We start from the raw sequence: 21,723 nt of genomic DNA on the forward strand, positions 1-21,723 counted from the left end.
GATCCGGGCGGGTGGGGGGGGGGGAGGGAGCTGAGACTCGGTACGCGCAGGGCGGCCAGAGCAGCATGGCGGAAGACGAGAGCGACCAGGAATCGGAGAGACTCGGCGAGGAGCTCAAGGCCATTCATGAGCCGCGCCTTCCCGCCGGCTTGTCTCCTGCCCTGAGCAGCCAGTATTATTGCTACCGCTTCTGCCAGGTGAGTGGTTAGTCCCGCCTCCTGTAGAGTGACACTCCGGGACTCGGGGGGCGAACGAAGACAAGCCGAGCGATGGACGCGAAGGAATTTCGGACAGAACCTTCTGCGGCGAAACGTCGGAGGCTCCCCTCCCTCTTCCGTAACGGCCCTTTGCAGAGGTAGCGGCTGCAGGGGAAGGAAAATACACACACACACACACACACACGCACACTCGCACGCACACAAGAGAGGGCGAGCCTACGCGGAGGCGCTTCCCCCTTTTTCTGGTCGACGCGGAAAACCGACTCCCCTTCATTTCTGTCTTTTCTCTTCACTCTCCTTTCTAGGAAGAGCGGTAGGAAAGCCGCCCGTCGCCGAGCCAGGAGGCTGGCCGTCCCTGAGCGGCGGCGGGGAGGGAGTTGGTTTACGCGACGTCGGTTTTCCTCTTTCTCCAACCGATCTCTGGTTTTGTCCTTGTCCCTGTCGCCCTCGGTGGCTGGCCCTGGTCCTGACCCTTCCCTTCCTACAGGTTATCTCACGGGCTGGCAGGATTGCGGGGGGGGGGGACGCCTTCTGTGGTGCAGAGAAAGAGGCCCTTTCGCCCGTCCTCTCCTGGGCCGCTTAATTTGCTGTCGCAAATTAATTTTAAGGGGAGGGGGTGGGCTCCGTTCCCAGCGCAGGTCCGGAGTTGGTGTGTCCATCTCAGTCTAAGACAGGGGTAGGCAACCTGGGCTCTTTTATGACTCGTGGACTTCAACTCCCAGAATTCCTGAGCCAGCTCTGCTGGCTCAGGAATTCTGGGAGTTGAAGTCCACGAGTCATAAAAGAGCCCAGGTTGCCTACCCCTGGTCTAGGAGCTGGGATTTGTTGTTGTTGTTGTTGTTGTTGTTGTTGTTGTTGAATTGATGTTGAGGCAATAAGAAGAGCCTAATGCTGGGAAAGATTGAGGGCAAGAGAAGAAGGGGACGACAGAGAATGAGGTGGCTGGATGGAGTCCCTGAAGCAGTAGGCGTGAGCCTAGATGGACTCCAGAAGATGGTAGAGGACAGGAAGGCCTGGAGGAACGTTGTCCATAGGGACGCGATGGGTCGGACACGACTTCGCAACTAACAACAAGGAGGCCTTTATAAAGGGCTGGGGAGGGGCTCGTTTCTTTCCCAGACCGCCTCCTCGTCTGAAAAAAAAAACAAAACAAAACTTCGCATTGGGTTGGCCTGAGCGTGAATGGGGGGTTTGGGGAGAAAACGGCCCACTTGTTTTTTTGAGTTGGGAGTTCATTTTACCTAGTAGTTGCTGCCTTATTGCTGCTAGTTTGTTCCCTTGCCTATTGGGAGGAGACTCTGGAGGATGTTTTGTCAGGCAAAAATGTCACATTGTGGAGGGTGTTTTGTCCTGCGTGGTCTTTTTCTGACGCGAGGGAAGAACTTGATAGGTTGTGAACAGGTGTGTTGACTTTTGAGTTTGCCACTTCATTCTAACCGTGCCGTGTATTATTTCGCTGGTATTTTATTTTATATAATCCTGCTTGGATTGTATTTTGTTCTATTTAACGTGGATTGGGGAATTTAAAGGTAGTTCTGAGGCGGGGGGGGGGGAGGTTGGAGAAAAGGCCCAAATAAAAATTGATTCCGGTAAATGTGCATAATTTAGACAAACATTAGCTTGTGTTTGGCATCTGCGATGAATGACGAATCTTCTGATTAAATAATTGGTTTGTCGTGATTTCTAAATGGTGTTTAATTGTTTAATATTTGAGAGTCTTAGAATATAAGTGAACTTGTCTAAATATGATTTTTACTTTTATGCTGGGCTAGTCTTGTTCGTTTCTACATTATTTAGGTGGAATCCTATCCTTATTTACCTAAAAATAAGTCCAATTAAATACAATTGGGTTTTTTTTTAGTAAATACATTTGGTTTGTTATTCAAATGAAATTGTATTAAAGCTGTGGCTTGACTTACCCAATTAACCATTTAGCCATAGTGTATGAAATAAACCACTGTTCACTATATTCACAGAAAGCTATGTCATAAAGTATGATTGAAAGACCTCAGTGTCTGGATTCATATGCTGTATCACATTTGACAAAATGAAGAAAATTATATGTAATTTGATGTGTGGTTCATACTGACTTTTGATTTAGAAATAATAAATACCATTTCATAGGTTAAAGTGGATTCTGTAATACTTCTGAGAACTATTAATATTTTTATACACACACATGCACACATATATTTATCTGATAGGAGCTTACTTGTGTGGCCATATACTGGATGTTTTTCTATACCCAGTATAGGAAATACATATAAAAATGCACAAGTAAACAACATCCTGTGTAAAAACAGGTTTGAAAACAATAGTCTTTATATCGGCAGTCCATGCTGCCGATATAAAAATATCATTCCAGTTCTCTATTCCTTACTTTAAAAAAAGTCTCTTAATTGAATGCAAAACATTTTGAAAAATAATTTCATACAGAGTACATATTAATAATATTTTGTATAAAAGTTCTACACTATTTTAATGAATAGTAACTATATAATTAAATTTATGTTGATAAGTAATTTATTGATGACTTGCTAATAACAAACTATGCAGAGTTTTTAGTAGTTGGGGCATATATTTATTTTTCTAATGCTGAAGAATCTTTTGGTTATAAGTAGAACATGGAAAGTCCATTTTCTTTGTCCAGGCGTCAGTTTCCATGCTGGAGGTATGATTCAGTGAATATGTATATCTGAAATTATTGAGTCTTGTCTCAGAATGGAATTAATATGTGTAATAATTTTCTTCCTAACTGGAACATTTACAGAACAATGTAAAATATGTTTGAATGAAGCATTAAGTTAATTGCATCTCCCAAGTGTTTATTATATAAATGCAATGTAGTTTAGTAAATCTGAAATATTTTTTGTTGAATAAGATGTACTGTAGTATAAAACCTATTAAAGTTTTTGACATGTTAAAATCACAAAGTAATTTTGAGCTATTTTAGTGTCATGAGATGCAGGATGGGGTGTTTCTATGTTTAAAATGTGAGTCGGTATTTGCTGTAAATGTAAATAATGTCACTAAACTATTATGCAAATAATATTGTTATTTTACTGCAGAAAATTATTTTTGAAAATCATCTTCATTCTATAAATGAAGCATAAATTTTATTTCCAATACATTTTCCATACAACAGGCTTTTTAAATTTATTTTGAGATTACTCTGTATTATATCAGTTCAGCATAAGAAAAGAGTAAAAAGCCAGTTCCTACAAATCATGTATCACAGTTTTGAAATCAGTGTTATAGTGATTACAATATATTATAGAGCTATCCAAAATCAGTTATATCTTGGTGTCAGCAAAACAAAAAATAAGAATTAAGATTTAGGGTCAATTCACTGGTCATAATCATAATGTCTTTTGAATTTGACTTAGGAAAAAGTGTAATAATTAGCCAGTATGGTTTAACAAACTGTTTTTGTGTGTACATACAGATAATATATTTAGATTTCAGTAGAAATACATTTAACCACCTTTCTGATCTTCCTATTTTATATTAATCATTGTTTTTAACTTGACAGTGATGTGCCTCTCTAATCAGTGTTGTACTTTCCAAAGTAAAGTGTATTTTAAAGAATATGGAGAACATTTTATGTGAATGAGTTGCTAACTTTGAACTGACATTGTAATAGGTGTATTCATACTGTAATCCTATGAATTATGAATAGGTTTTTTAATGGTTTGAAGGTGAAGGTTCTACTTAACCATGATAACTTGTGGGGGTGTAAGGATAGATGTAATATATCAATTGGACATTTCAATTGGAGAAACAAGTGTAATTCTTTACATGTTGAAGTGAAATCTGATGTTACATACATCTATTGACATTTGATGGCTTTTTCAATTGAATGGATCCTTTTGCAAACAGTGTAAGCAAACCAGTAGTTTCTTTTATTTCTTGTGACTTGTAGTTTTAACTATTTGGCTTAGTTATAGTGTAAGTAGTACATACTCCAAGCTTTGTATTGCAGTTGAATGTTGTGTGGCAAATCTGTCACATTGACTAATGATATTCTGTAGAATTATGACTAGATATTGTTTTTTTAATTTTGGACACAAGTTTTTATAAAATGTGGTACAAATCATTTTTTTTCTATGGGTATTTTTCTTTGCAGTGTTTTTAATTATTATTATACCAATCGGGAGACGGTGAGTTCTAGGCCTTTCTTAGGCATGAAAGGCTGGGTAACTTTCTCAGCCCAACATACCTTACATGGTGGTTGTGGGAAAATAGTAAGCAAGAGAAATGTGTTTAAATATATTCACCACCTTGAGTTGATCAAATATATGTGTGTATATTTGAAAAGGGATAAAAATATAATGACTCAATAGGTGGATTAAAATGCCAAAGTCAATCTAAACATCTAGTTGTATAACTGGCCCTAATAATAATAATTAATAATAAAAATTCCAAAACATCTGGAACACCATTTGAACACCATCAGCATTGAAAAATCTCCCATCAGTTGCAAAAAGCAGCTTTACTTGCAACAGCTTACAAACTATGACAATATCTTTAATACCATCAAACAACAATATCTACCTCTCCTAGCTCCTTGGGAAGGACTCAATAAATGGATAAAATTGCTGGATCCAATCTAAATATCTGGCTAATTCTGCAACCAATCAAAATAGTAGCATGTTGATACTGAGGCAGGAATCCTATGCACATTTACTTAGAAGTAAGGGTACTGAAAATTGGTTGTACAGCAATTGTACTATGTATCTTGTTTCTGAGTAGGTATTGTGTTTTATCCATAAACCAGAGGGCTAACAGGCCATCTTAAATTGTGAATGTTTTGAATTGTATGTTTTCTATTCTTAGCCATGGAACAGTGTTACGAAGTATTCTTTTCCTTTTAACAAAAATAGAAATACATTTTTGTAGCACTAACTGTTTGGGGGGAAAAATAAGTACAGTAAGTCCCCATTTACCAATTGCAAATGGGAATGGCAACTCCATCACTAAGCAACGTTCATAAACATGAGACTGTGCCGACTTATGCTATCACTTCTGCTTGCAGTCATTAAACAAATCACCTGTGGTTGTTAAGTGCAACATCATGTGACTGCAACTTGTGACTTCTGATTTCCCCGTTGACTTTGCTTGTTGGAAACTGGCTGTGAAGGTTGTAAATTGTGATCATGTGAGGTTACAAAGAAAAATTGCCTAGCTATAAAATATAGTAGCATAGTCTACTCCTGCTTATATATGCTGTTTCAGATCAAGTTTAATGTGTACCGTTTTCTCTGCCAACAGGTTGTTGAAGATTATGCTGGAAGATGGCAGGTTCCTCTGCCACAGCTTCAAGTACTCCAAACAGCGCTCTGTTGTTTCACATCTGCATGTGTATCTTTTCCAGATGAATGTGAACATGTACAGTATGTGCTAAGTAGCCTAGCCTTGTAAGTAGACAATGTTCTTCCTACTGTAAACTTTCTAACTTTCTGGGTACTATAGCATAATTTGAAAAATTAACCTTCAAGGATAATTTTTTAAGCTTTGGGAAGAAGATTGTTGTCGTTGTTTTCCAAATGTATAAAATGTAAGAACTGTTTAAGAACTTGTGTGGAATATATTGATGAACATATAAGTATTTTAAAGGATATTGCTCATCATTCATTTAGTAATATTTCCCTACCAAACTAAGATATGAAATAATATTATCATGTTTGTTTAAATATCTATTTATGAGATAGGAATAATTACTATTTTAAAAATACAGTTAAAATTAGATGTATGACTTTTATGTTATAATGGAGGAAATAAAATGTAAGACATGAACTAATTTGTATGTTATGGCAGCAAAACATTTTCAGATTAACAAGAAGTTTTAATTATTTATTCAAACTCAAGCCTATTATCCAGTAGTATTTTGAAATATTGGAAACTCAATCCTGACTTTCTTGGATATATATCAAATAGTGCGTTGGCCAGTGCAGAGTACATATTTGGGGTTTGGAATCTGACTAGAGGCAAGCATTCTTACCTAGTGAAGGGCAGGTTGCTGGTGGGTATCATCATCCTATGTTTTTAGGCAGGTCAGAAGGAAAACTGCATATCTATAGGCAAATCTTGCTATAGCAATTCCCTAATACAAAAATATAATAAGTTGCAGTATTTCCACTCACCATACCTAATGTGGTGTTACCATCAAGCTGCCTTTTTATCGAATTGTTTCTACAAAAATGGGTAATAATGGTTAGGTCACTTATACATAAATCACTACCAAATCTCTCAAAACTTGTGGAAGACCAAAAGATATTTCATAACTTCATTTAAGGCACTAGACTTACAACCTCTGGTGAAGGATTGTCACAAGAAAGCTGGACAACAAATATTTAAAACCTCAGGGTATCAAAAATTAGCACCCCCATACATATAGAGGTTCAGTTCTGATTAACAGCAATTTTAATTTTATCAAGCCAACAGTTGTAGATTGGAAGTTAAAGTTCAGTGTCCTTAGACAGCTTATTTTTTTTATCTGACATGGATGTTGAGAACAATCCATTGTCTCTTAATGATGTAGAACAGGGGTGTCAAACTGCCAGCCCACAGGCAGGAAGCGTCACGTGGAGCCGCACCCACCCCATTGCTGGCAATGGTAAAACAGTCCCGATTCGGTCACGAGTTTGACATGTTTGATGTAGAATAATATGAATGTGAGCAAAAACTGAAAAAATGTGATGATTACTGAAAAAAAACTTGCGTTCTGTGTGGAGAGAGAAGAATTAGAGCACCAGCTGTTGATTCATCATTTAAATTTCCTTGAATCTGTAATCTAACTGAATTAGAAATTTTAGGTTGCAGCGGCACTTAATAAAGTGTTTCTTCAATTCCACGTTATGGAAGTTTGTATAGAAATTGTAATACACTAGAAATTCAGCTAATAAATAGTGTAACATACCACTTCAATATTGGGAAGAATATTATGCCAATATTTTACTATGTCAATTGCTTTCTCTCATGTAATACAATTAAATGAGCTTGCCTGAGAGAGAATCCACAGAGCTTTGTCAACATTGTTCCTTCATTTAAAATTCTTTATTTAAACTTACGACATAAGTTTGCTCTGCTTATTTCTTTTTAACTTCAAGTTGCTTTGATTTATAGGAGCTTTTTCGAACTGTTACTATTCTTTGGGAAAGATGAATTCTATGAAGATCCTTTAAAAGACATTCTTGGGTCAATCCAGGTAATTTGCTAGTGTTCAAATAATTAAGTGTTGTCAGGCATAATGCTACCAATTTACAAGTAGTCCTTCATTTATGATCATTTGTTTAGTGACCATGCAAAGTTTTGACAGCACTTAATGAATGGTAATTTTATAGCTGAGCCTCAAAGTTCCAACCATTCCAGCACCTCCATGGTCACATGATTGTGATCTGAATGCTTGACAGTTCATTCGTACTTACAACTGGTTCCCAAGTGCCCGATGATCACACGACTGCCATTTGTAATCTTCCATATCAGTTTCTCCAGAAAGTCAAAGGGGAAGCCAGCAGAGAAGGCTGCAAGTTGCTGGGATAACTCACTTCCTCGTGCATCCTCCCCTAGCCTCTTTGAACTTGCACTTGGACAGCCCTGTGCCACCCTCCCTGATCTATGCAGTGCCTGTCACAAACCCTCACATGCCCTCCCTGAATCATTTAGTGCAACCCCCTGCACCCTCACCTACTCACCCCTACCCAAGTGGCACATTTCACAGACCTTTACACACTGTGTAGTACTTGTTCTGAACCCTCTCTGACCCTTCCTCACACCCAACCCTTCCTCCCTAATCCAGTAGCAGCTAGTAATTTGCCTGTGGGTCTGGGAATTACAACTTCCTGCTGACTTCCCCCATTGACCTTGAAGCAGCAGGAGATTGCCTTCCCTAAAGACCATGGGATTAAGTTAACGAGAGCAAATGGGATTGCAGGGATTGCTGCTGCTAAGCAATGTGATCACTGTTTTCTGACGGTACTGCTTAGCGACAGGAATTTTTGTTCCAGTTGTGGTGGTGTCAAGAATTACCTGCATAAGGAACTTTTATCAAAAAGAAAAATTCAGTTTCTAAATTACTTAAAATTTAAGTATGACATTCGGAGTCAACGTACAATGCTGCGAATTGTATATAAATAACTATTAATTTTTAATATCAAACTCATGTAGGAATCAGTTTGTGACTTTAGAGTCTGTTATTGTATTAGACCATCTCTCTTCCTTGCATTCTGCAGAGGTTCAGTAACTTTCTAATGGCAGTTGAGAAAACCTTAATAAGCATTAAAGTCACATAAACCTTGCCAATTAAATTCATAAACATTTTTCCTATAATGGTCTTCCCTGATGAAATTTTCAGTAGCCCTTGGCTTATCTTCTAACATACTATTCCTTTCAATACTGCCTATTTGTGATATCTATATACTACTACAACTCTCATTGTCATGGTTATTAACTGGGTAAAATGGTGTGTTATAAGGCAATCCTTTCTGAAGCAAGGTATCTCAAATGGCTAACATATACAGGGTATGTCCAAAATCTGGGACCTATGACTCCCAAGGGAAACAATTTTGGGGAAATTGTGCTTCATGCTGCTGACTGCCTCTGTGCTGTTGCAGTCATGTTATCTTTATTTTCAATGTTCTATGGCAGTCTCCCAGCCAATATCACAATCCCTCACTCTCTCACCCAGCAGCAGTTATTTAGTTGCCTGCTGGAAAGGAAGGGAGGGAGGAAGGAAGGAAGGAGCTTGGAAGAGGCAATAAATGGAATTGAAGAAAAATTTGAAAAAAAGTATCAGGCAACAATTTTAAAAATTTTGGGATCTGCACATATACATTATGACATCCTAGGTTCTTGAGAAGAAATTGATTAATATGAAGGCCAACACCAGCTAAAGAATGGCAGTTATGGCTTTGTATTGTGAACAGATAATAATTATATTCCATTATTTAATCAGTTCCATTTTCAGTTCTGTTCATTTTACTGAATTCTTAGTTAACCTTCCTCAACCTTTCATTTTTAAAACATTTCCATTAAAACTCTGTGCATTATATGTCTATTTTTCTTCTTCCATTAACTCACGCTCTACCATTTATTTCTCTTACATTCTCAGTCACAATTCATGATTTTGGTCAATTCAAATTTTTACTTAAAACTTTTAGTAAGGTAGAGAAGATGTGAACTAGGTTACCAAACTTAGTTATGCTTGAGTTAACAGATAATGTTAACAGTAAAGTGAGTCAATATGGTCTAGTGCAGGGGTAGGCAACCTCGGCTCTTTTATGACTCATGGACTTCAACTCCCAGAATTCTGGGAGTTGAAGTCCATGAGTCATAAAAGAGCCAAGGTTGCCTACTCCTGGTCTAGTGGTTAAGGTACAAGGCTAGAAAGCAGAAGATCGTGAGTTCTAGTCCCACCTTAGCCATGAAAGCCAGCTCTGTGACCTTGGGCCAGCACACATATTCAACATCCTCGCAGGGTAGTTGTTAGTGGGGAAAATGGAGACGGAAGCTGTGTTGGATATATTCACCATTTTGAGTTATTTGTAAAAACAAGGTGGGATATGAATAAATAGAAGTAATAAAAAAGTATGGTGCCAGTTTGACACTTTGACAAATATGCAATTAGTGCAGTTGGTTCCCCTAACTTTATGCTACAAAAGATGAAATCTTTGCTTTATATGCAGTGTACTAATACATTCCCCAGTGTACATTCTAAGTACCTTAATGTTCACTACTTACTCTTCCATAGGATTGCCAGAATCGACTCAGCAGATACAGAAATGTTAACTTAGAATTGGTGACTCGAATTACCAGAGACGGTGGACCTTGGGAGGATTCTGTATTACAAGCTGTTCTTAAAGGAAGACCAGTTTCTCAAGAGTTAGGTACAAATTGTTTTTCATATATATATATATATTGAAAATAGCATAATTTAAATTAATGTTGAATGTAGGAAATTTTTATTTCATTTCTGTAAAATTGTTTCCAGGCGGTGAATGTTGGAATGTATTTCTTAATCACAGGATAGAACTAATTCAATTAGAGACTAAAGTTGGGTTGAAAGATAAGAAAATTTAGTGTACAAGTATATTGTGGATTTTGAGATTATTTCTTATGCATGGAAAACAATTTGTATTGGTTTTATAGTTATTGTTTCTGAGATGGGTGCAGGATTAAAAAATAATTTTATCTGTGCATCTTGTTACATCATGGACAAAATTATCAGGTTGCCAAGAGTTAAACTTACTTGATGGCACATAATAAATCATTTTATTGCAGATATGTTCTCAAGTAAAATGTCAAGCTGTTAACTTTCATAGGAATAGAGTATGAACTCACTGAACAATATTGCAGCATTCTAATTTAAAGTATTTATGGTCTTAAATAGTTACAAGGATTAAATTATGTGCATATTTAGGAGCAGCATTAAAGGAATGCTATTTGTTATTATTGTAGGAGAAGATTGCACAACATACACTAGGATTTACATGTTTCTAAGAGGAATGGGCCAGAGAATATTTTGGAAGGAAATTGTAGGAATTATAATGGGTGAAATGGTTCTCTTTAGCATATGTCCTTGAAGTTCCCCATACCCAGTCCTCAATCAGAAAGAAAGATCTTATATTTATCACCTGACTCAGTTGGGGTGGGGGAGACAGTGACAAAAGGAAAATAATGAACTTCAATTTTTTGCATTGCTGTCACAGTAATTTTATACTGGCCCTATTCTCCTCCATGGATTATCCAGTTTTTAATGTTAATAATGTTAATAGAATGCTTCCAATATTTTGTAAACCTGATTTAATATAACCTACTGTTAATATTTTATAACTGAATTTTTTGTTTTCTTTTACCAGTTAACAAATATTTAAGCTCTGAAAATCCACTGTTCTTTGAATTACGTGCCAGATACCTTATTGCCTGTGAACGCATCCCAGAGGCAAAGGCTCTTATTAAAGCTTGCATGAATCATCCTAATATTAGCAAAGATCTTTACTTCCATCAAGCATTTTTCATGTGTCTTTATATGTCTCCACTAGAAGATCACCTATTCCAAGAGGTACAGTTTAACAACTTTAATGCAGTTTTGTGATATGTCTTGATAAGGGATAGTATTTTAATTTATATTAAGCAAAATAAATGACCAAATAATTTTTTAAAAAAAATCATTGCTTTATGATTCTATATAGATTATCACAACTTTGTATATATTATTTTTTGGATATTGGAAAACTACTTCCTAGTATTAGCATTTCATTAATCCTGCTCTAAGATTGCCACGTAACAAGTAATATAATGAGAAATTTGGTCATGGAAAATAGTAACATTAACTATTCTGTTGAAATTAATATAAAACAATATGCTGTATATAAATTCTTGTTAATGTATATATTTCTCTTCCCCCTTGTGTAAGTAATAGAACTAGTACTAGGAGCTAGGAATTTCAATTATTGTAAAAGTTTAGCCTCTTTTTTTTACTACATTTGCCTGAGTTATCTCATTTTGATTGCACAGCATTTGCTGAGGACTGACTGCAAGAATGGCATTGAAATCATCTGCAACATTGCAAAAGAAGGGAAGATTGCTGTAGCATCAAATCTTTGTGAATTGTTTCTTATTCCACAGCTCAAAAAAGGGGATATGTATTGCATCTGGTAATTTTTTTCTTTCAATAATACTGCTTTAGACTAGTGTTATAATAAAAGAAAATTACAAATAAATTATAAAGGAATGGTTAAAATTATTAAGAGTAAATAGTGCTTTGGTGCAATTTAATTGACTATAAAATACATCAATTCAATATATTATGAAAACTTAGGTATTAGATATTTTTGTATTGTTATAAACTGCTTAAAAATAATGGATTACCTTACTGATTTACTTAGCAGACAGTTAGAAAGCAACTTAATTTTTCCCCAAGTTAATTTCTTTACAACTTCTCATTTATGGCTAGTGTCTTTATGAAACTGTGTCTTATATTTTAATTGTTCAAATAATTCCAAAATGGAGAATTATCTAAGAGAATGGAAATGCCTTATATTTAAGCTGATTACTCTAAAAATGTTACATAGACTGGTAATGGCTCTAGAGACTCATAGTTTTCGTATTACATTTGTAGATGCTGGAAATTGAACCTTAGGTCTGCAGACAAACTAGGCTCAACTACTTATTTATGATTTCTCTCAAATAGCTTTTTGAATAATATATTGATAATGTTACATACCGTACTTCCATATGTAGAATTTGCATACAGTGATTTTAATACACTAATTGGAAGAGGTGGCTCCTCCATTTATTTTTAATAAATGCTTATTGAATTGGAGAGTGTATTTCCAAGCTGATTTGCATAATTTATGCAATAGTACCATTATGCAAATGGCACAAATAATGTCATTTTTATAACCCTGAATTATATCTATCATAGATTTTAACAACATGATAAATACCATAAGATTGGTATCTTGGTTACCTAAAATAAGCTTCATTTTGTTTTACAGGGATCTGATCTTTATTTGGAGTAAACTGCAGCTTAGATCTAACCCATCGAAGCAAGTATTTGTAGATCAATGCTACCATCTTTTAAGGATAGCTACAAATTTACAAGTTATTTTCCCTTTCATGAAAGTCATTAGGGATGAAGTAAGTAATAGCATTTGCCTCAGATATGTGTTTTAAAAGAACCAATGTTAAATATTCTATAAGCTATGTTGTTAGATAATTAAATATTTATTTGTTGAAAAAGAATATATTGACATTATTTTTATTGACAATATTTTTATTTCCACATCTAGCATAGGAGAACAGCAAATAGTACCCTAACCATACTTACTGAGTTCGTGCTTTGAAGTTTTATTATAGGGCAAGAATAAAATGTGCTATGTACAGCTCTAATATGGACCAATATTAGTAGGATTAGCTCAACATATACTTTAAAAAAGAAGATATTTTCTTTTTACACTTTACAAACTATAATTAATGTATACTAGTTTATATAGTTCCATAATTGTTTTATGCAATATATAAAAAAGTCATTGGATTTTGTTGCAAAAGTATTTATTTTTTTAATGATGATACTAATAGGGTTGTACAAAGCATTTGAAGGTGTCTGCAGTACACAGGAGCATTGAAACATTGAAATAGCAGTCTTTTTAGGGTTTATGCAGCTGCTTTGGAAACGGCTCCTAATTTTTCCATTTGTGTATTCATTAATTGCCACTTTTCTAAATACTTCAATGCGGAGGTAATTTGATCATTTTCCAAAGCAACTTTGCAAGCCTTCTGAAAGATGCATTATTTTAATCATTGAAAAGGAGTACTTTGTTTATGCTATTGCCTGAACCTTAATTTAGTAATTATTCTTGTATTTTAAAAGATAAAATTATATGTTGTGCTTGCTTTAACTGTATTTAGAAAAATTGATCAAAATTTAGTCTTCCACAATTGGGAGAGCTTCCATTCATAAACCGCTTTTGACAAAAGTAATTGAACTTGCTGTAATAGGAAAATATAATGTACAATGATAATTTAAAATGAATGTACCTTTTAAAATGTTTGCAATATTATTTGTCACTTTTCTACATTGACATAATATAATACTTTTAAGAATGTTTACTTTTGTTCACCAGTTCTCTTGTATATTAGAGTTTGGGTTGTTTTGTTTTATATCCAGTCCCTCCCTAAAGATACTGGGAATTTGGAACATTTGATGTATCACTGAACTATAATTTTGAGATATTATGAGCTTTCTGGGAAGGAAATGCAGAAGACTCAATATTCTGAATTTATTCTACCTTTCCTTTCTTTCTCACAGATTGGTAAAGAAGGTCTACAGATTTGTGTAGAAATATGTGGAAGTGCTCTTCAGCTAGATCTTCATGATGATCCAAAAATGAAATGCTTGATATACAAAACCATTGCTCACTTTTTGCCAAATGACTTAGAAATAGTGCGAATATGTGCTCTTTCTATATTTTTTATTGAGCGCACCTTGGAGTCCTATTATACTGTTGAACAGCTATATAAATATACAGATGATGAATACAATGAACAAATAAGTTCAGTTCAGAATCGTGTACGTTTTGAGTTGCTCCCAATTTTGAAAAAGGGATTGTTTTTTGATCCAGAATTTTGGAACTTTTTGATGATCAAACAGAATTGTTTAGCACTGCTAAGAGATAAAGCCTCAGTTGAACTGAGTGAACGTCCAGCTGAGCTTTCTTCTGCAAATACATCAAAGACACGTCGAGTACTGCGAAGTGATCAATCTTGTACACCTGAGACAAACAATGGAGAACTGGACCATAAAGATACTTCAGAAGCACAATTGGAAAATGATGGTAATTGCAAAAAGAACCATATAGTTCTTAATTCATCTAAAACTGATCACAATGTACCAAAACATCGCTGCATATTATGTAACAGAGAATTTGTTGGTGGTCACATTGTGAGGCATGCTCAGTCCCATCAGAAAAAGGGCAGTTTCTCATGTGTAATGTGTTGTAGAAAATTCAGACAAAAAAGTATAATGCTTAAGCACTTAAAAAATCACATCAAGAAAATGACACGGCATCATCTGGCTGCTACTTCTGCTGATAAAGAAACTCTTATCGTAAATGAAATGAACTGTTCTGGTGCTGATGTTCCCCTTCAGAATGGGGACTTGGAGAGTACTAAAGAAAATGAAGTGGAACTAGTCACTCAAAGTACTAATCAGGAGATGCAGAATTCTGAACTTGCACTGGATGTAACCAAAAATCATGCTAATAGCCAGGATGATATTGTTGAAAATGGTAGTTGTGATAACTATTCAAATAATATTCCTGAGGCAGAAACTAAAGAAGGATCATCAGAAAACAGCCTGAATAGAGAACTCCCTGTACTTCACAAAGTAAATGGTGTGCTCTGTCCTCAAAATGATTTGGATCACACAAGTAATTTCAAGTGTCCTGCTGATGGGTGTATTAGAGTCTTTAAAAAAATACGGTTTCTGAATAAGCATGCACGCAAGGCCCATCCTTCTGATCTAAATGTGCAAGAGCATATAATGAAATGGAATAATGGAAAATGTAGGTTTTGTCAGAGAAAATTTTTGGATTCTCATCATTTTATTGATCATCTGAAACAACATACTTATCCAAATGTATATTTCTGTTTGCATTTTAACTGTAATCAGAGATTTAAGCTGTCTACTGAGCTTGCAGAACATATGAAAAGTCATACAGAGTTTAAAGCTCAGTGTAACTTTGCAGAGTGCTGTAAACTTTTTGACGACATTTCGTTGTTATATGAGCATGAAGCTCAACATTACTTAAACAAAACAAATCCTCCTGAAGTCAGTGAAAATAATTTTTCAGTTGTTTTGGAATCGGAGTGTGGTATTCAAGAAATAGCAGATGATGATGGTGAAAAGGAGGCTGTAATGGACTTGCAAGTTCCCACTTGGAAAGCAAGGAAAGATTCCTTAGAACCAAAGACTTATATTCAGAATGAGAAAAAAATAAATAATCTAATCCAGAATGGGAATGAAAATGCATATGGCAGTGCTGTCACAATTGTGAACTTAATAGACCAAAAGATACCTGTAGAGCCAAATTTTGAAAGCTGTAAAATTAATGATCAGGTAGTCAATGGGCATGGTGAACTGGAACAAACAACAGCCGCATTGGATGCTGATTTGGAAAAAACGAGTGCCAATACAGAAAATGGATCTCTTCTACCTGTTCTGCAGAACTGTACCGATATATCACATAATACTCTAGTGGATTCTCAGACACTTTCTAAACCAAATCAGATAACAGAAAATACATCATATGGCTTAATTTTAACAAGGCCTTACATTAGACCATTGCCTCCGAGTTACCTTGATGAACGATATATTAGCATGCCAAAACGAAGAAAAACTTTGGGTGATAAAGCAGATGCACATTCAGAGCAAGGCAAAATGTGTAGCAAATCAGAGAGACTAAGATGTAGCAAATGTTTGATCACCTACTGTAACTCAGAAGCACTTCAGCATCATCTTGCACAAAAGAAGTGTCGGACACTTTTTGGATTCGATTCAGATGATGAAAGTAAGTTTTTCAATTTTGCAAGGTATAATTTTAGGTATTTGTACAGCAGTAAAATGTTAAACAAGATTTAAGTATGTAGTTGTTGAACAAATGGATACATACGCTGTTAGAAAAAGGATTCTAAAACGATAGGGTGAGAAAAATGTAATAAAATTATATTACATATAATGGTAAATAGTAGCATATAGTTTTGCCTTAGCCCAATAGTAATGAAAAAGTATTATATTACAGATAATAGGATTTTAGCTAGTTTTGACAGCACTTTACTGTGCAATGTTGTTGAAATCATTACTTGACCAGATGAAATTATGAAACTTATTCTACAGTGTTTCAGTGTTTTCATGAAGGCTTCAGAGAAAAATGGTAACTAGCTATCATTTTATATTCTCTAAACAAGCATTTAGTTTGTTTGACCTTGCTTTTGTTTAGGAAAAATGAATGACTGAATCTCAGTATGATACTAGACTCCAAAGGACTAACCAATGTAATTATTATTTTTTTGCAGGTGCCTGAGCAAATGATGTATGAAGACTTCTCCATTTGAGGAGTAGTGATGGAACACTACAATATTCTGCATCAACCTGCTTTCCCCTTCTTGGCCTTAATTAAAAAGAAGTCTAAAATTACTAAAGAAAATCATGACCTTTCTGAGAATTAAAGCACAGGGGTCACAACCAAGTGATAGTAGGAGCTGTGCAGTATTAGCATCCAGAAAACAAGCAGACTGTGTTTAAACCCTCCAAAGTACCAGTTATCTAAAAGCCACATGTTCTTGCATAGTTCTACTCTTACGTAAATTCACTGGGTGGCTGTATACAGAGTAGGTTTCATGCTGACTGATAACAATTGTTCCAGAGAAAAATGCCTGTGGGACATGCCTCTTTCTGAATCTGTATGTTCAAAGGAAGCCATTCTGTATGATAAAACTAGTTTGAGTCACATTCAATGTTGCTGTGCACTAAAATTGGATCAATTAAAAAGAGATCCATTTATAAAGGTTGACTCTTCTTGCAATGGTATATTTTGTACCTTGGAAATGGAACCGATGAATGTAAAAAATAATCAGTGCTGGGCAGTGTATCTTAATAAATGATTTAAGGCATACAATAAGGGCTAAAGTATGTCTTTGATATTTCCAAATTCACCTAATTGAACTGCATTCAAATGCACCAAAGTTTTTCAAGACCTGATCATGATGAATGTATGGATAGAATTCAGTCATAACAACTAGCAAATCCCCACAGCTACAATATTTGGTATCAAAAAGCAGTTTTAGGCTCAATAGTAAATTCACATGGCTAGAATTTAACTGAATTCAGCTGGTGTATAAACTTTAAGCATAAACATTTTAAGGTTGTTTGCATGAATTATAGTTAAAATCAAATTTTGTATTTAAAATGAATTAAAAAGGGTCACACTTGATTTAAATTGACATTAGGACACTATGAATATAAACTTGTTTTCATATTGTATCACCATTGAAAAGTTGCACTGAATTTTCTTTATGAAACAATGCATTCTTAAATTCATACAAAAGCGATCATGGCAGTGCATGCTATGACAATAATTCAGAAGTAGTTTAAGCATAGAATCTGTTATTTATTAAGCAGTTCTTTTGTCAGGCTTCTATGCAAGTATAATATAGGAAAGTTCAAAGCATTTCTGAATAATTTTTGAAGTGAGCATACATCTAAAATCCCTTGACAAACTTAAGCAGTAAAAATAAATTGCTTTAGTTCTGAGTACCAATAAAATTATTTGCACAGTGCCTTGAAAAGTTAAGCTTTAAACCCCTTATTCTTAAAATAACACATATAAAAGCAGAGTATTCTAATCCCCAAATATCCAAGATACCCCTTTTTAAAAAAGCAATGGTGTACAAATATTTATTATGAAAAATAAATATTTTTCATAATAAACATTAAGAACTGTTCTTGAAGACACAGGGGTTTGAAAATATTTACAAAGGATTATGTTTGTTTTTTTAAATGAAAACGTTAGTTGACCTATTGAGCTATATTTTCAATGCAATCCTACACATTTCTACTCCAAAGTCAGTCCCATTGAGTTTAATGGTTCGTACTCTCAGGTAAGTGAGTAGATTTTTTTAAAATCAGATATTTTATTCATAAAGACTAAGGACATTTTTTTCTCAAGAAACAAGTATGAAAATTTGAACACAGATATGCCTGAAATATAATTATATTTCTAACCACCTTTAGATCAATCCTGATATCTAGGCACCAAATGATATTTTTAATGACTACACAGATGAAGCTGTGTTTGACTGCTAAATATTAAAGGCTACTGTTGAAACAATTCAAATTATAATATGAACAGACCTTTTTCAATTTACTTTTATAAGTCATGCAAGATTGCACAAATATGGTACCTAAGTTCTCTACTTTTGAGATAATTAAACTCCAAAAACATATATTTTGTAATATATTTGTACATCTTACTATATAGGAGATTTTATTAAAATATTTTAATACTTTATATTATTAAATGGGAGTTATTTGCAAATCTCAGTCTTCAACTGTGTCTTAATTGGAATTTATTTAATTTGGTCAGATTCCAAAATAGGTTTTCCTTGTACAGGAGTCCTAAAATTGGCAATTTTAAATGACAGCATGCTTTGATATATCAATACATGAAACTGAGTTTTTTCAAAAATAAAACATTTTCTGGGATCTCAGTTTGTATTAGCAGTTTTAGTGTTTCATTTCTTAATCGACATTAGGGGTGATGATACTTTAAAGATAACGTGCTAAGCTTGACTTCTAGTTATTAGATAGGCATGGCTGTGCAATTTTCATAGTGACTATAAAATGGTTTGCTATTTATTCTATGTTTTTTGACTGAACCTGTTATTCCCTGTGGATCTGTCAGGGTTATGATCTAAACCCAAGTAAGGTGTGCCTGGTACTGACACTTGCTAAGATGGATAATTAGTGCTATGACTATACTTTGATATTTCCTAAGCTGAGTTTTAATTTGCTAGATATGAAAAACATTGATTTGTTGTCCAATTTTACTTTCAGTGTCTCTGCACTCTTGACTTATAGGCATCTAAGTATCCAGACTTACATCCAGGAAATATAAGGCTTTCCTCAGAAAAACATTCTATTTCAAATCAATCCCAAATTATGTAACATCATAAACATTTAGTATAAAACTGAACGGGAAGATTAACCTTCTGCAAAGTGTTTCGTTTTCCACTTGCTATGTTACCAGTTTTAATCAAAAACAGTTGAGTGGAATTTTAAGGTATACCATTTGATTGGTTGTGCTTTGACACCAAACAAATGCTTAGGAGAAATTATACAAATGGTAATATTTGTCTTTCAGATATTAATATTTCAGTTGTCAGCTATTAGATTTGCAATACTTTAAGATATTCCCAATTGCTATTAAACACTATGAGTTAGTAATTAAACTAGTGAGCCTAACTCCATGACCCTAAATTATGCAGTTTTGGAAAATACATTGATTGCCCTTTGTAAGTGTTTTGACTTTTCACCAGCGTTTAAAACAGGATACTGATTGTTTCTTCTTGGGCAAAAGAAGAGTTACATGAGTGACTTCAATCAAACACTTGTTTGTTGTGGGCAAGATTTGATTATTGCAGCAAATAATGTTCTCTTTTCTAGTTAACTTAGAATTGACATTTGTATTGCAAAAGTCCCCTTATCTCCAGTCTGATGAGAAATATAAAGCCAGCGGTAATCATTGTGAAGTGCTTAGTAGATCCAATTAAAAATGTGCTAGGGTTTCCCTTCCCCAATCCTATCTCCATGACCATACTACTAGAAAAATGTCAAGATTACTGCTGTATTTAAGATTATGTCATCTACCCTGAAAATTAAAGTTTAGAACTTAAATGATTGTGTTAGGGTTGCCCATTGTTTTGCCAGCTAATAAACACTTGGTATGCTGCTCAATTAATCCCCTTATTGGGTAACGAAACTGCATGGCTGACTGTTTCTAACTAGATGCCAGATATATAAATAAAACATAAAAAGTATACTGTACATACTTCGAGCATCTATTAAATCTGACTCAACCTAGGTACAATTACCAATTTTTCTGATTTTTTTTTAGGATAACTCCACTACCCTAAATATTGACAGTGGTTCCCAAGTCATACCTTTTAGAAGACTTGACTCTTAAAGGATGTCTCAAACTTGTTTATCCATTTGGTTTGTCACAATGCTCTGTGCATCCTCAGTCATGTAAAAACTATTGGTCTGGCTATTCTATCTCTGCCATCTATTTTATAGAACAAATTTGAAATGCTTATCTGTGGGAAAGGTCACTGGTACTTTGGTCTAGCCATATTCAATTAAACATCTAGAAACTGTATAGTTTGAATCATTAAGTGAAGATTCAGCATTTCTTGTTTAATGCCAAGGTGTAGGATTAAATACTTTAAAGGGTTTTTTTTAATTTATTTTGCACTGTATATAACACCTTGATTACATGCAGTGTATATTTTTGAATTTTTGAATCCTATGTTTAATTTGTAAAAGCAATTACAGGTTTAACAAGTAAGGAAATTTGTGCTTCCTTCTTGATGGTTAAATTATTTTATTCTGCATTTTATACGAGTACAAATAAAAACTGAGCCATCAAACTGCAATAAATCAACAGTAGTATTTCATTTAAAATTTTGTATTGTAAATAGCTTTGTTCAATAAAATTATTCAATAAAATATTAAAGATATGTGGAATTTGGAAAAAAAATCATTTGACTTTGTTAGTTGTAATATTGCTATGCAGCAGCTAGCAAGACATTTTGTATAGCTTTAATACAAAACTATATCATGAAGCAGGTAACACTGTTAAATAAACAAGCTCCAACCTGCTTGAATGCACAATTTGGTAACATGAACAACTGTAGTGTAGATTATAAAATGGCAAATTTAATATGAACTGTTAAAAGAGGGTGGGATTTTTTTTGGAAACAAAAGTTCTAGTTACAGCTTGATTTAAAAACACCCCAATAACAATACTGAGCTCAGGAATGGATTTTGAAAACCCAAACTGAACCATGTTCTTGTACGTTTTAAAAGTATTTGCTCTTCTTCTGATCGTTGTCTTTTAAGGTGGAGCTATTTGCTTTTCTATAAAATCATTGGGAATTAGAGGTCCTTCCTCTTCCTTCTGTTCAATCATGTTCAGTTCTCAGACTCAAAAGTTCCATCAATTTTCTTGGCAAGGTTTTTGAGACGAGATTTGCCTTTGCCTTCTTCCCATGGCTGAGAAAGTAACTGGCCCGAGGTCACCTAGCTAGTTTTGCGTCTAAGAAGATCCTAGAACTCACAATCTCCCAGTTTCTAGCCGGATACCTTAACTACTGCACCAAACTGATTCTGATTCACAAGATTAATCTGCAATTAAAAAATCTTATTTTGTTTTCCACTTTGTATCCT

The 21,723-nt window shown here is 34.6% G+C and overlaps 1 protein-coding gene across 1 annotated transcript; it reads left to right on the forward strand.

Moving 5' to 3' along the window:
- Positions 1 to 25: 25 nt before the first annotated feature.
- Positions 26 to 21,034, forward strand: ZNF654 (zinc finger protein 654). The gene is made up of 9 exons (XM_083361355.1): positions 26 to 197; positions 5,490 to 5,635; positions 7,344 to 7,425; positions 9,967 to 10,102; positions 11,075 to 11,277; positions 11,733 to 11,872; positions 12,716 to 12,857; positions 14,029 to 16,288; positions 16,794 to 21,034. Exons 1-9 carry the CDS (start codon positions 66 to 68, stop codon positions 16,799 to 16,801), a joined length of 3,249 nt encoding a protein of 1,082 aa, XP_083217481.1. The 5' UTR covers positions 26 to 65; the 3' UTR covers positions 16,802 to 21,034.
- Positions 21,035 to 21,723: the final 689 nt, after the last annotated feature.

This window comes from Vipera ursinii (genome assembly GCF_947247035.1).
Source record: "Vipera ursinii genome assembly, chromosome: 4".
Classification (NCBI taxonomy): domain Eukaryota; kingdom Metazoa; phylum Chordata; class Lepidosauria; order Squamata; family Viperidae; genus Vipera; species Vipera ursinii.

Bases quoted from the DNA above. Each gene is read 5' to 3' on its own strand.
- ZNF654 (XM_083361355.1), top strand. From the start codon at position 66: ATGGCGGAAGACGAGAGCGACCAGGAATCGGAGAGACTCGGCGAGGAG. The intron at 5,636-7,343 runs GTAAGTAGACAA...TTTGATTTATAG, and splicing joins GTGCTAAGTAGCCTAGCCTT to GAGCTTTTTCGAACTGTTAC. The intron at 12,858-14,028 runs GTAAGTAATAGC...TCTTTCTCACAG, and splicing joins TGAAAGTCATTAGGGATGAA to ATTGGTAAAGAAGGTCTACA.